The sequence below is a fragment of the Psittacula echo genome (assembly GCF_963264785.1).
Source record: "Psittacula echo genome assembly, chromosome: Z".
In the NCBI taxonomy this organism is placed as follows: Eukaryota; Metazoa; Chordata; class Aves; order Psittaciformes; family Psittacidae; genus Psittacula; species Psittacula echo.
This window is the reverse complement of record NC_137742.1, coordinates 83996175-84011117: the sequence shown is the minus strand read 5'-3', so window position 1 is coordinate 84011117 and position 14943 is coordinate 83996175. Positions and strand designations below refer to the sequence as shown.

The 14943-nt window shown below is 48.9% G+C and overlaps 1 protein-coding gene across 2 annotated transcripts in view; it reads right to left on the bottom strand.

The window, feature by feature from the left end:
* Positions 1 to 702: 702 nt before the first annotated feature.
* The window catches only part of ATP6V0D1 (ATPase H+ transporting V0 subunit d1), a 36419-nt gene continuing 22178 nt past the window's right edge, over positions 703 to 14943 (bottom strand). The window contains exons 3-8 of one of the 2 annotated variants that reach the window (XM_080637459.1): positions 11340 to 11518; positions 8237 to 8316; positions 4384 to 4461; positions 3553 to 3729; positions 2539 to 2616; positions 703 to 2047 (exon numbers count right to left, since the gene is read on the bottom strand). In XM_080637459.1, the coding sequence (XP_080493585.1) occupies positions 1886 to 2047; positions 2539 to 2616; positions 3553 to 3729; positions 4384 to 4461; positions 8237 to 8316; positions 11340 to 11518 (754 nt within the window). In that variant the 3' untranslated portion in view covers positions 703 to 1885. The remainder of the gene's footprint in view (positions 2048 to 2538; positions 2617 to 3552; positions 3730 to 4383; positions 4462 to 8236; positions 8317 to 11339; positions 11519 to 14943) is intronic. The other variant, XM_080637460.1, reaches the window with a different exon arrangement.

Genomic DNA, 14943 nt, shown 5'->3' with positions numbered 1-14943 from the left:
CTGTTGGAGCTGCATTCACCTCCATCCATCGCCTCTTGGCTGGGTCATGCCCTGAACCCTGTGGCCACTGCCTCCCTGCCTGTACCACACACTCCATGTGCCCTGAGAGAGTGCAGGGGCCGAGGCCAGGCTGCCAGCGCTGCAGAGCTCCTCGAGATGAGCTACATGACTGTCACTTTTTAAATAAATTTGTTCTTGATACGCCACCGGGCTCTGGCAGTCTCCTTCTGTGGTGCCACAGTTGGGCAGGGATGCCAGGCCTGCCGGCAGAACTAAGCTGGGTCTCCATCAGCCCTGGATCAAGCACCATGACAGGAGCCTTGTGTGGGACAGCAGCAGCAGCCACTGGCAGCCCTGGAAAAGGGGTGAGCCTGGCAAGAAGAGCTTGTACCTCCTTCCCCTTTTCCTCCCCTCCAACCCAAGGCCTTCCTTGTTCTTGAGTTGCACTTCCTGGGCACTCATGACCTCAGCACCCACCTGCACCCACAGACTGGGGAATACTGCAGCTCAGTGTGCTCAGGAGTGAGTGTCCAGGGTCTCAGGGATAGTACAACATTGTGCCTGGGATAGAAATAAGTGTCCCAAGTCATACAAATTGCCACACCAGGCTCCATTACCACAAACACCAATTCCCTGGATGATGCAGATTCCTCTTGAGGATCCAGGAACAGGTGCCCAAGTCAGTAAGCAGGTAGACCACAGTGCAGTAGGCAGATATTTATTGGTATAGGCAGGAAGGGAAGCACAGGATAATACACACTGCAGAGGTGATCACAGCACAAGCTGGGACAGAGCTGGTCTCCATCTGGCTGTCCGTCCATCCATCCATCCATCCCTCCCTCCCTCCCTCCCAGCAGCAGCATCCAGCACATTTCCCACCACAGGAGGGAGGGAGGCTTCTCCACTGCCACCAGGCATCTCCCAGACTTCGAGCCACAACACAGCAGCCCAAGGCTTGGCTCCCTCACCACAAATGACCAGGGCCTGGATAGGGCATGAGACATCTGCACCAACAGCTGCCCTCTGCGCTCATCAGGGTGTCCAAGGGCCAGTGGCAGGGGTACAGCTCCACAGCAAGTGCCAGGCAGACACCCTGCACAGGGGAGTGGGCTGTGCTAGCCCTGGGGGATGCAAGTGTCCAGCACCATCCAGAGCTAAAGGAACCAAACTCCCGCATGGCTGCAAGAGGAACCTCCAAGCCATGGGTCTTCAGAGGCGGAAGGAGCTCAGCCAGCTTGTGGAGCCCTTTCATGGCAGGAGGGAGACTGACAGAGCTGCTTCTGAGGACACAGGGAGGCTGTACTAGTGCAAACACTGTTGGAGCAGGGAGCAGTATGGCTCTGCCCTCCCACTCCTACAGCCTCTGACCCAGTCCTGACCAGTCTCCCCCAGGTCAGGGTTAGCTACAAGGGGATACAGGGCTTACACAGCAGCATGGCCTGTGCCACAAACCACACTCAAAACTATATCTCACAGGAACAATACTGACTAAGAGGCGTGCAAAGCAATGACGAAGAGGACCCTCAGCTATAGCAAACCTGATGTTTTCCTCTGCAGCAGTGGGAACCCCTCGGAGGCAGCAGCCCCCCCAGTTGGTCCTGCTCTATGAGCATAAGCACATACAGTATTAGTACAGTAACACAGGGACTATTAGATACACAACAGGAGGTGTCCCTCCTGCCCTGGTCCCTCCAGATGCCTCACAGCACACATAACTCAAAATTCAGCTTGTGAATAATTTAACTAGCAACTGTAGAGCCTCCTCATCTGGGTCAGTTCCACAGACAGGACATCCCTGGAGTCTGGGCAAGGGGTAACTCAGGGAGTTAGACAGGGGTCCCTCCACATTCCAGGGGCAGGAGGGTTAGACAGGAGCAGAGCAGGGTTAGAAGATGGGAATGTAGTTGTCAATCTTGGTTCTGTGCCGCTGGGCAATGCACTCTGCGATCCACACAATGTTGCGGCACTCCTGCTCCTTCAGCTTCACAAAGGCATAGAAGACTCCAAAGTGGAACTGGTTGAGGAAAGCCAGCTTGTTCAGCTTCACCTGGGGAAAGCACAGAGATGGACACATGTCACTTGTCCATCTCAGGTGGGAGGAGCTGGTCAAGACAAGTGTGGAGCAGTTCAGGAGGTCCCATGACTATCCCAGCACGCTGGAAGGCTCAGCACAGCTATTCTGCTCTGCATCGCACCAGGTCCTTGGGACAGCTCTAACCTACAGTATATGGCTTAGGACAGGCTCTGACATTTAAAGGGTGAACTATTTATACCCTCAGTACTGTGAAAATCCTCCTTTCCCATGTAATTACACTGATTTTACTATTGATTCACCAGCCTTCCAAACTTGCCTCCCACACTGCTCTAATGTGTCTGGGTGAGAACATGGACTGAGCACCATGCTGGATCCCCACTCCTTTGCTGGAACATCCTTTTCCTCCCCCCAGATTCTGTTCATCCACATCACTTGCTGCTCCCCTTAGCTTTGAAAATGGCACAGGCAGACACAAGCCAAGAAGTGTCTTGGGGCTCACACACCTCATGCTCAAAGAACCTGTCTTCAAGGGTCTTGTCTCCAGGGTTGCTGCCAGCCCCTTCAAACAGCAGCTTGTACTCCTGCAGGAAGACATTACAAGAGAAAATACCCAAAGCCCTCCAAGCTCAGCAGCATACAGGGGCCCTGGGCATCAAAGAGACATCCCAGCCACCCTGTCAGGTCAACAGAAGCCACAGAGAAGCCAAGAGTCTGCCCTGTGCACACATGAACATTGGCAGTGGGGTGCTGCCAGGGCTACACTGCACACACACCAGTTGAGGGCAATCCCCAGAGAGGCAGAGAAATCATTTATTTCATCCATGAGCTTGTCCTGCCAGAGATCCCACCCCTCCTTTGAAATGTTCAGGTCTCAAAGCTGTATCATTGCTTTGAACCTGCAGAGAGGATGTGTCAGGTACAGAGCCCTCTGTGTACAGACTAGGGTGTTTGGGCCCTTGTACCCACAAACACTGCCACATGCCCTGGCTGCTTCAGTAAGGGGACACTGAGCTATGAACTCCAAACAGGTCCCCAGCTATGCACAAGATGAGCTTAAGGAACCCAGACACATCCAAAAAGTGTCCTCCCAGGTCAGTGTCTCCTCTGCAACTGAACGAGATCTCAAAGCAACCCACTACGGCTGGGGAAGCAACCACTTCTCACTGAAGACACGTTTCCACCCCCAACCAGCCAAAGAGAGACTGTCACTGCTGCCACACTGATACCTCAAGGGTTTGGTGGTGAGTGCAGGCCCCACAGTGTGGGATGGGGTGCACAGAGCATGGGCGGTCTCCCTACCACTACTGCAATGACAGCCATGACTAACAAACCAATGGCATCCCAGGCAAGCCAACTTCACTTTGGCCAAGAAGAGTACGGAACAAACAGGTACCAGCAGAAGACAGGCACCCCTCTCCCCAGGCTGTTAATCCACAAGTTCTCCCAGATCTCTGAGAAGCACTGACCCAGATCAGGTCCTTGAACCAGACCCCATGGCTCTAACCCCAAGCACTCACAGGGTAGTAGTCAGCAACATTCTTGACTTGTTCGTAGTCATCTGCTCGGGCCAGCTGAGCCAGGCCCTCAGGGTAGAGCTTGCCACAGTGCGGGAACAGCTTTGCCCGGTCCTCCTTGGACAGCTCAGTCCCAAATGAGTTAATGGTGATGATGAAGGCCCTCCGATCAGCTTCGAACTGTGGGAGAAGAGCGGTTCACCTTGGGATGCAGCATCTTTGCCAGAGCCCAGCAAGTACTGATGCTGCTCTGAACAGAACCACATCAGAAGGGCGGCATGAACAAGCTGCCTTGGACACATACAGCTATCTGGTGCTCAACCAGGGCAGGCTATACATGCAGGCTCCCAGTATGCCCAGTAGCTGGTGCATGGGGAACGGTCAGGTGATGAAATCCCAATCCCATGCACAAGCCAAAGCACTGAGCAGAACCCTGCAGGGTCAAGGAGTTCCTCACCTACTGCCCCTGAGCACTGCACACCCCACAGCTAGCCTTGGCATGGAGACAGGCATGCACTGAACAGCTTCAGTTGTCTCCTGCTTGTTATCCATGTGAGAGGATGAAGGTGTTGCCATGAAGGCAACAGATGGCCTTCTGTGCAACTGTGCATGCATGATGGGCAAGCCCATCATCTCCATCACCTGAGGAACCAAACCTGCCCAAAGTCATGTTCAGGCAGTGTTTTCCCAGGCTTCCCAATGCACAGGCAGAGTTTGCATGCAGTGCTGAGAAATATCTGGAGCATCCTTACTGCTGGCAGGCAAGCTGGGCCTGAGCACAGAACAACGAGTATCATTGCAACAGCATCCAGCTATAGGGGCTTCCAGACCTACCTCCAGGATTGGGCACATAGCATCTGCTGTGGTACCTCCCAGCACCTTGCAGAACTTGTAGAAGGACTCCAGGTAAGCCTGGAAAAGAAAGGGCGGGTGAGGACTCTCCTCACAGGTTCACTTAGTGCCCCACAGGGCAATTCAGCAGAAGACAGACACCCTGCAGGGATGCTCCCAGAAACACAAGAGCTCCCACTCCATATGAACTTGGATGCCAAGCCCACACTAGGAGCTGTGCTTCCCCAGGACCCAGAGATGTGAAGGGTTGTGGCTGGGTTGGTTCAAGTGACTGCATGATCTTACTGCAGGCAAGATCCCCAGGCAGAAAAGTTAAAGCCCATTTTGCTCCTTTGAGTTGTCTAACTCCACCACATCTACTGAAGTCTCACGTGGTTTCCTGACCCCGCTCTGGCCTCCACAAACATGCCAAGCCACACAACTGTAGCTGCAAGACCTAGGCTCAGAAAGTACCGCTGTGTAAGCGGAGATAGGAGATGAGACAGGACATCTGTGAAGGAAACCAGCCATCCTCTGCAATCCTCTTTTCACAATGCAGCTGCTTGGTCACCATCCCAACTGGAGCACTGCAGAAAACATGTTAGGCTAAGCACAGTCACGCTGCCTCCAGGAAACGTAATCGTTTGCAAAGATACACTACAATCCAGCTGGAAGATGACTGTATCTCCCAGGGGGAGCCTATGAAGGCTGTGCACGGCTAAAAGTACTGTTCAGCAAAAACTTTCTCAGAAGTCATCATGTGATAAAATACCTCCTTGAACAGAGCACTGCAACTAGAATTACTTGAAGGGATGGAATAAAATGATGCTGAGACACCACATATCTGCTTTGTCACAACTCCAGGACTATGGATGGACCAAGAATGCACGTGTTGGACACCCTCAGGCTCTCCACTAGGAAGGCACCTGGGTTACTGTGTTCTGTAAATATTTGCTACCACACAGTGCAAGAGGACACTGCTGGGTGAGCATCACACATCAAAGAAACATCACCTCCAGTGCTTGCCACTGCTCAAGTGCAGGAGAGCACAGAGCATCAGTCTGCAGTTACCACAGGAACAAGCACATGGAAAATGGACTTTGCTTGAGGCCAACAGAAGAGGGAACCTGGATGAGAGGGTCAGTCGCTACCTCTGCCCTTCTCAGAGTTCACACACAAGCCTAAGGCTCTACAAGCAAAAATAGGTGAACTCAAATATCCAGCACTGAATGAGGATCCAATATCACAGACACCATGGGAACACAAACTAGAAATGTCGTACTGGGTACACCCACCATGTACTCTCCAGTGTCCTGAACCCCTCAGCCCAGAAATAGTTGTGTCTTTGCATTTAATAATCCTTAATGCACTTTATTTTCATGAACCCACACATTCACCCTCTGCCTCCTGCTAGCCTCATCAGTCTGTCACACACAGCCTAAAGGGAGACCTGTGGCTTTGTCCAGCCACGCTAACTTTTCCAACACTACCTACGGCTACCACCACAGCTTGGGTTCAATCCTCTTGCAGGCAAGGAACCCTAACCTTTTCTGCAGTTTCCCATGCAGAAGTCCTTGTACCTAAATCTTAAAACATGTCCTCCTTAGCAGCTTCTCCTGTTCCACTGTTCATATTCAAAGATAAGAGAGTAGAGGAATGAGCATTTAGAACAAACACAATTCAGATGTACGCAGCAGCACAGTAGTATTCATGCAGTTCTTCTCTACTGTTAGGAACAGATTACCTTGGAAATACACTCTTGCTTAGGGCAATCAGAACCTAAGATTTCATTTAGTAGTAGAAAGAAACAAGGAGGCCCTCACTATACAAGCAGGGTTAGGATTACCTCCTTGCCTCTTCCATACATCACTCCACATTTATCACTCCACATTGATCTGCCTGCTGTATTTTGCTGTTCAGTCACAAAGCTCCTTCAGCTGTTTCCTACAAGAAGGTCAACAACAAAGGACAACAGCCAGCCAGCTTCACTTCAACATAGCCATTAAAGATGTGGCAAAAAGGGAGTGAGCAGTGAAGATCATGCCAGCATGCCTCCACTGCAGAGCTCTGCTGTTGACCACCCTCTACACTAATAGCTGACCACTTAACTTTTAACCTCTGCTCCCCGTCTTAACCATATTTCCATTCAAGAACCTTCTCACTTGTCAGTGCTAACAAGAAACCTCTTGTAATTGCTTTCCTCTTACAAGTCCTGCTCAAAGCTTTTGTCTACATGCTCATGGATTCCTTCAAAAAACCTCCAGTAAGTCTGGGAGGTAGTGCTTCCCCTACCAACTCCTTCAGGCCACGGGCACCCATCCCAGGCACCCGCCTGCTGTGCTCCTCAGAGCAGCTCTGTGCAGATTTCAGTCCTGATTTTATTTCCCTTATTTGCCTATGGAGACCATTTGCATTGTATCATACATTTTCCAGTCCCTGGGGAGAGAAGTGGCTTCAAGTGAGAGTCTGTAAGCAGCAGTTACCTTTCACCCTCACATCCCTCTGATTTGTAACTGACACAGCCCCATGTTCTGTGGGGGTTGCTCTTCAGCAAGAGCCACCCCCAGCATATACCAAGGGATATCAGGCATCCACACTTCAATTTGGAGGTAGGGAGAGCAGAATGCAAACCATTATCAGGCCTCAGAAAGGAGATGGGAAAGGATGTAGCAGCTGGGACCCAAGGACCCACTGGGACCCACATTCCCCAACCTGCTGTCCTGCGCACAGAGGTCTGCACCCTGCAAGGCTGCAGATATTTATGCGAACAGGAATTCCTCCCACCATTACAGCAAAAGACCAGTACATGCCAGAGGCCACACGCTGCTGGGCATGACTGCTGACACACAGCTCCTTCTCCTCTACCTTCACCTTCTTTCCTTCACGCCTGGCTTGTTCTCTGCCTCTCCCACCAGGCCATGGCTTCCTTGGGAAGCAGAGGTCACACTGACTGCAGGCTGGCTGTGACCAGCCAAAACAAGGCTTGGCAGATACAATCTGCATCCCACCCTTAATCCAGAGAGTAGAGATGGAGCGATAGCCACAGCCTGCACATAAACACATGCTGTGATACTGCCAGCTAAAACCAGACAGGGCCTGCAGAGATGACAGCTACCTGTATGGGCTCAGGACAAGTTGATCCTTAGCCCTCCCTCATCCCTATGCCAATACTCTCCCAGCCTGCAGGACTCCTCCATCCCAGCTGCACCTTTTACTCTGCTGTACCAAGATCATCTAACTCCAACCACAGTCACTGAAGGCCTGAGCAGGCTGTTGGAGGCTCTTTTAAAACAGCTCAAGAGAGAGAGCCAAGCCTGTGGAAGTTTCTCAGCAATGTTAATGTTACCCTTAGCCCTCTGAATGCACTCAACTACACATCTGAACTCATGTGGTTAAGGAGCAACCTTCTCCTGCCTCCCTGGGGCCTGAGGAAATTCAAAGGCATAAATTCCACAAAATCTTTTGCACAGACTCTTCACTGTTTGATAACTCAAAAAAAAGAAAAACCAAAACAACAAAACACCCCACCCTGCCTGCCTAGCTAATGTAATTCTGCAGAGCTGGGTTATGGGATGGCAGAGACCTCCAAGTGCACTGTCTTTACTTTCCAGCGGATGCAACTACTTCTTGGTCATTACTTGATCAGTACTTGGTCACTACTTCTTTATCACTACTCCAGGGAAGAAAAAAAGATAAAAAGCGAAGTTACTTTTAAGTCTACTCCAAGAGGAAAACACCCTCCCATCTTTGGTTGAAGAAAGCCAACCTAGGTTGGAGCTCCTGACCCAAGAAACACCTCTAGTCATACTAGGAATAACCAGGCAAGTTAACATCTCTTTCCTACAGACTCACTCACCTTATACAGCGTGTTTCGAATTATTTCAATGTTCATTTCATCCAGGTCCTGTTCAGATATGCAGTCTTGGAAGAAAGCAGCTGAAACAGAGCCACAGACAGAGTTAGTACTGCGCTAACCAGATCCATGTCCAGCACCTTCCAGACTCTTCAACAATACCAGGCAATAGCACACCCTGTGCTGAGCTTGACCCTTCTAGGCCTGGCCCTTATCTTCAGTAGCGACCAAATTGCCATGATTCAAAACCTCAGGCTCCACCATTGTTCCACAGGCCACAATCATTTCTGGGGCTCTTCCATGAAAATCTTTCTTCACCCCTTAGTCCTATGGTTTGGGTAACAGCCTGCTGTCAGCTCTAGACCCCAGCATCAGTGCCAGATCAGCCCATGTTCAAAAACAAGCAAAACCCAAACTCTTCCTAGATGCAGGTATTCAGAGGTGACAAGACAGCTTCCCAATTGTCTGCTTAGGCATCTGTGAGACAGTGGCTAGCAAGTCCTGAAGAATTTGGTGCTTTTCCCTCCTTCTCCAATGAGGCATGGAGATGTCACAGCTCCTGCAGCCCATAACACTCCATGGCTGGAGTCAGGAGCTGTTTCTCCTGATCAGGTATATCAGTCCCATTTTCTACCTCTTCCAAGGATTTCTACTTCTTTATCTGGAGGCAAGAAACAGGATCAACTAGTGGTTTTTGTGGTAGGATGCTCAGTCCTACATACTTTGCCAAAGTATCTCTGGGAAGGAGTTTGAGAAGGTGTTTCCACAGATTTCAGACCTAACACAGGGTACTGCAAGCTCCAGATGAAGATGAGTCTTGCACATCTAATGTAACATAAGGCTGTTGTGCTCTTGCTGACAAGCGAGTGGTACAATAAAACCCACTGACAGGACTTTTAAGAACTTCTACTTTCCTTCAGCAACCAACTTTGCTGAATTTGCTACATAAAGAAATATGATCTTTCTCGGTCTACACAGTCCAGCTGGGGCTAAAGAGCACTGCACTCATGCTGAGAGCTGACCAGTGCTCTGCTGTGTGTGACAAATCAGGTATGATGCAGGCTCACACCTCTGATGTGCACTGCTTCTATAGCAGCCGGACTGTGGGTCTAGACAGACCTGAACCAGGGTCAACCCCACCAAGGTTTCTTTGCAAGAGCATCAGAGAGCAATGCCACGTAGCTGGAGAAGCACTGCTCCCTCAGTTGGCAAAAACGAAAACAAAGTGTGCCAGGACTGGTTTTCACTGCAAGACTCCCTGGCTAGCCTAGCTAGCTAAGCAGTGACTACTTCAGAGTAGCAGAGGAATGAGAACACAGCTATTTCAGTTCTTGGCCCTCCAATATCCCAAATTAAGCTAACAGCAAGTCTTATTTTGCCCTGCTAACCTATGAAAGCCATTTGGGGTTAGGCATTCCTACCAAGCCACATAGCTACTCAAGTACTTTTAGGAGATAGAGCTGCTGTTTCCTTGCGTGTGGTCACTGGAAAGACTGCAAGTTAAACAACTGGAGCCTACATGCCTGCTTGTTTAGGCAACACAGCTACTCCCCATGCTCTCCTGCTGAGGAAATGCCGCACTAGATGGTACACAGCCTAGAGGGTATGGCTAGGGCAAAAGGTTTGAAGAAGAACTCAGCCTAGCCAGGGCAGAAGCAGGCAAAAGTGAGTCATGTACAAGTACATGAACGCAAGAGGCAAAGACCCTTAACTGTCAGATCCGCTCTCCAGAACCACCTCGCTGCTGTAATGGGGCTTTTTCACTCATTTTTTTTCACAGCTGGAAGCTTTGAGGTCTCTGAGACAGTATCTTTGAAATATCCTTATCTTATTCCCAAAATGGGAAAGTTCTCACTTACTCATCAGGAGGATTTTCTTCCCACACATCATCCCTACAGTGGGTTCAATTCAGCTGCATGCAGAGCCTCGGCTCTCCTGCTATGTCACTGCCCCACCTTGGAACCCAGATCTCTTGAGACAAGTTTCCCCTCCTCTGCTGGGCTCTATCTGGCAAGTCATTTTTCCATGACAGCTTCTTCACTTGCCGCATTATTACACAGAGCACTTGCAAAAGCACTTTCAGTTCCAAAAACAACTATTTCTGTCACAGACAATATGATGATTTAGTGTGTTTTGTTCTTTTTAGCAACCCCAAAACAATGATTAACCACTGACTCAGGTGTACCTCATTGTTTTTGCCCACAGAGGCTAAACTAGCAAGTCACCTGTGACTACCTCCCCTACTACTGTAAAAAGGCTTTCATATTTTCTGCAGAACCACTTTCTACACTTTTATCTTTAAAGAATGTTCTGTCTGAATAGCTGTTCATAAGACACCTGGTTTTAGCATTATGTGCCTCCTGGTCAAGGCCTGTACCACTGAGACAGTATTCCTCAGCGCAGGATCTCGCTACACAATGAACTTAAAAAGGTTTTGGAGACCTTTCTTTTGCTGTTGCTGTTTGAGCTTGGGGCTTTTTGTATATGAAGAGCTTTCCTCCATCTAGAGCTAATTTTCTCATGTGCAAGGGCATGTGCAGATCTCTCTGATTCTCTGTAAAAATTGCCTACAAGAAATTGCCCAGTGGTCTAACTAAAAGTGCTGGAAATTAAGTGACTCATTCCAGCAGAGCAGCTGATAGCTCTTCACTAAAGAAGCCAAGTGTCTCATGACAGTTATTGAGAGGTCTTAGAAAATGTGATCTCTTCAAACTTTCTCCTTCCTCCTTAATTGCAGGTGATGTTTCCCAGAAGTGCTGATAAATGGACATATATAGCAGACCAGATCTAACTACATCTGCACTGCCACCGCAGCTCAAGGCCTAGCTCACACAAACCAAACTTCCCAGCAGCCTGTACTACCAGTGTGCTGGTCTGAACATTTGCTGTGAACTAGCTGGTCGTCCAGAGATAAAACTGGCTTAGGATAGGCATAAACCTGAACTCAAGCCCAGCCACCACAGGCAGTACAGCCACCACTGTGCACTACCCATCACTTTGTCTTCCTGGCACAAAATTTAGGCTTAGTTGGACCTAATTAAACTAGGGAAAAAAGGGACATCTGCTCCACACACAGCTGAGAGGTATTTTGAAAGGCTCCACTCACCCAGGGGAGTGTCCACCAGGATTGCATTGTAGAGCTCCGCAGGCGTCTGAGCAATGTTCACAGCTTCCATCTGCTCGAAACTTCCCAGAGGATGGCACTTGGGCACCAGTTCGGAGATGGAACGCTGGTGCAGAGTCCCAGTGATCAGCAGAATGACATTGTCAATCATGTAGCTGTACCTGGAGGAATGCCAGAGGAAGCCTGTTACAATACAAGTAATACAAAAACCAGAACTGGCACCAGACAGGCACACATCTTCAGTCCCTGTAAGCATGTTCAGAATGATGCACCCTTACCACAAAAAAATAGTAAGGGGTCTCCTTAGTGTCTCCTTATCATGCCAGCCTACGAAAAGGGCATCAAACACAGTCCTAGGCCATAATTTATGCTACACACCATCTGGGCATCTCCTATCTACCACTGAAGAATTGGAAGGGACTTCTGAAGGTCTCTGGACCAATGCCCTGCTCCAAGCATTGCCAGCTCTAGCTGCTCAGGGCTTTGTCCAGCTAAACTTTGCATTATTTGCAAGGATTTGTAGATCTCACAACCTCCCTGGGGCTCTGCTTCAGTGTCTGACCACACTCACAATGAAAAGTCTTTTCCTAACAGCTCATCAAAATTTCCCTCATGGCCATGTCTGATGTCTCTCATCCTGACCCCACACATGTCCAAGAGGAGCCTGGCTGCAGCTTCCTCATATCCTTCCACAAGGAACATTTGTCCCTTCAGCATTCCCACTGCTCTCCTTGCATCACCATGCTCTATAGAGGCACCAGCAAAGGGGAGATCTGCAGAAAGCCTAACTCAAGCTCAGCTTCAGTGCCTGCAGCAGTGCTCCATCTTGCCAAGACTATGGAGAAAGGATCATGCTTCTGCAGCCCCACTCCCTTCCCAAAACAACAGGGCTGGCAGCTTTGGCACAATCTTCATTCACACCCTCACATAACTACACACAAGGTCTTTCACACCTCTGCCATTAAAAGTTAGGAAGTTCTTTGCATTAGCCCATATTATGATGTCCCTACCCAACTTCTCTGCTTATGTTATAGAGGATTAGCAGATTCAGTCTATACCACTCAGCACAACTTCCACCAACACAAGCTCTTTGTGGCCCTTCTCTCCAGTATATCCTTGTTTCTCTTGCAAAGAGGCTGATTGCCTTCTCCAAGCAAAAGATCCAAGCAAGGGATCAAGGCATCATGTAAACACAAGATGAGAATACAAGATGAAACAAGCATCCCCAGCAAGAACAGAAGTGGTGCTGTAGGCATCTTCACCACCAGCTGAACCATAATAAAACCAAGCTGGGGACATGAAGAACATCAAGCACCATGAGTCTTTTTCCAGTCAGGAGCAGATGCTTTTGCAAATGTTCCTCAGCAGCCCAGTGAAGAGGCACAGATGCTGGAATAGCAGGATAATTGGGATTTTACACTCCCTTGCTTTCACTGCTAAAACTCTAAAAAGTGAGATGATGGAAGAGATCTGAAGAGACATGCTCCAAAACAAACAAGATCAGGACTTGAACTAGAACAGTTGAAGGAGCTGTGCAAAGAGTTTGAACATTTTTGAGGTTCAGGCTTCCCACATGTACTTGAGGACCAAAGAAATGGAACTTAAGGCCAGCAGCACAGTGGGACTGGGACAAGGGCAGAGTTGGCAAGGCTCTGCACATGTTTGTCAGGCAGGCATTGGGATGTTCCTGGTCTTTATCTTCCCAAGCTAACAAGAAGGGCATAGTGTAGGCCTGTTTCCTTTTGAACCACATCAAAGGCAGGTAAGCTGAGCCAGTTAGAGGCAGATTTCGGTAGTTTTTATTAGATGGGCTCTCTACCTCTCAAACACGCTCAAAGGGCATGTCCATGAACAAATCCACACCTTAGTTCCTCAAACAGGTGCTGCTGGTTTCTCCACACCACAGGGCTGGTAATGTGCTTCCTGGCCCTACTATTTTTGCAGAGAGCCTTTTTGTGTTTGCAGCCTACCTTTCCAGGGGTGTTCAATTTAGAACCAGGACAACCAGTGCAAGCTTCATGTCCTAGGAAACCTCCTTTTGCCTTTTAATCGACAAGGTCATTATCCCTGCTTCTGTTTGTGCAGCCTCTCACCACGGGGATGATTGCAATCTCCAGGACAGCAAGAAGGGTCTGTTTATGAGAACTGAGGGTTAGTCCCTTGCAATAAGCAGCTGGTTCCTGGTAAATACAAGCATCTGCACTCCAACAGAGATGGATCTCCATGAGGTGTACCAGATCAAGGACACAAACCATCCTTTCCCAGCTCCACCACTTGATCTCAGACATGTAAGTTTGTTTAGTGCAACACAGTTGCTTTCAGGAAAGACCACACACAGGACTATTCTCACCAAAACAACGCAACAACATAGGACCAGACCGTATTTGTTTCTACTACTCAATCTACAGTAAAGGAACAAGGCAAGGAAATGTGGTCATTGCACAGTATGCTAGCACACTTCTTCCGTGTTCTCAGCTTGCTCCACCACGGATCTTGCTCTCCACAAGTTACTTGTGACTTGCAAGGAGCCTGGTCAAAGTCAACCACACAAGAGGAACTGAGGGGAAAATGCCTGGAGCCCTTTCTGTTCACAGGTCTTCAGAGCAGCTTTTAGCTCTGATTTCCTGGAGTCACACCGAGCTCATCCATGCCCTCCCAGCCCAGCTCAGCATGAAAGCCAGGCTTGGGAAGAACAGCCCAAGTCTGACCTCTTCATGCATGAGAAGCTCTTGCTTTCAGGCTGATGGTCCTAGGAAAGACAACCCAGCTCCTTCCATTTCGTAACTTGCTTGTTTCCTCATCCTTCAGGGAAGTCTGGGAAAATGTACACTATAAAGACCAGATGCCAAGGTCTCTAAGCAGGCCTGGCACCAACTTTTTGTTGGTTTTTTGTACTTTACCTATTGAAACTACTTAAATCTTGCTGTCAGAGCAGGATTCATCCCTGCAGGAGGAGAAGGAGTTACTATGTGCAAGACAGAGGAGAAATTTCTCATTCAAATTTCCACTGTGACAGCATTTCAAGCCTTTACAATAATGAGAGCTGCAGCCAGATAAAGGTCTCCTCCTGCCTGCTGAGGCCAGGCAGACACCACTACCAAATCCTTACTGATAGTTCTATTCCCTTCAAGCAAACCTGGACCACACTCATTCACATTCAATCCCTGCTTTAACCCAGTAAAAACAGTCATGACTACAAAGCAAGTTGTCTAGTGCCAGAAGAGCTGGAAAAGCCTCTTCCCATCTGGGGCAACACTTGCTTTCCTGTGCCAAGTCCAAACAAGAATGCATCTGCCTCCAGTAGCACAGCTGTACTAAGACTGTATCAGAGGTCCTGGCCATGCTGGCATTTTATCTGAGGCCTGAAGGATTAGATTCATTACAGTGGCAGCAGTTTTCTTAAGAACATCCACCTACTTGTTTAATAGAGCAGCTTTTGTCATCATCCTCCTCATCTCCTATTAAATTCTGACCAGCTTCAAAGGTTTTAGCTTTTATGGTTAATGCATACTCAGACCCCTTCAAGAGCATATTAACCTTTACTAACTCTCAGTGCAGCTAATAAGAGGAACACATCACAAAACAG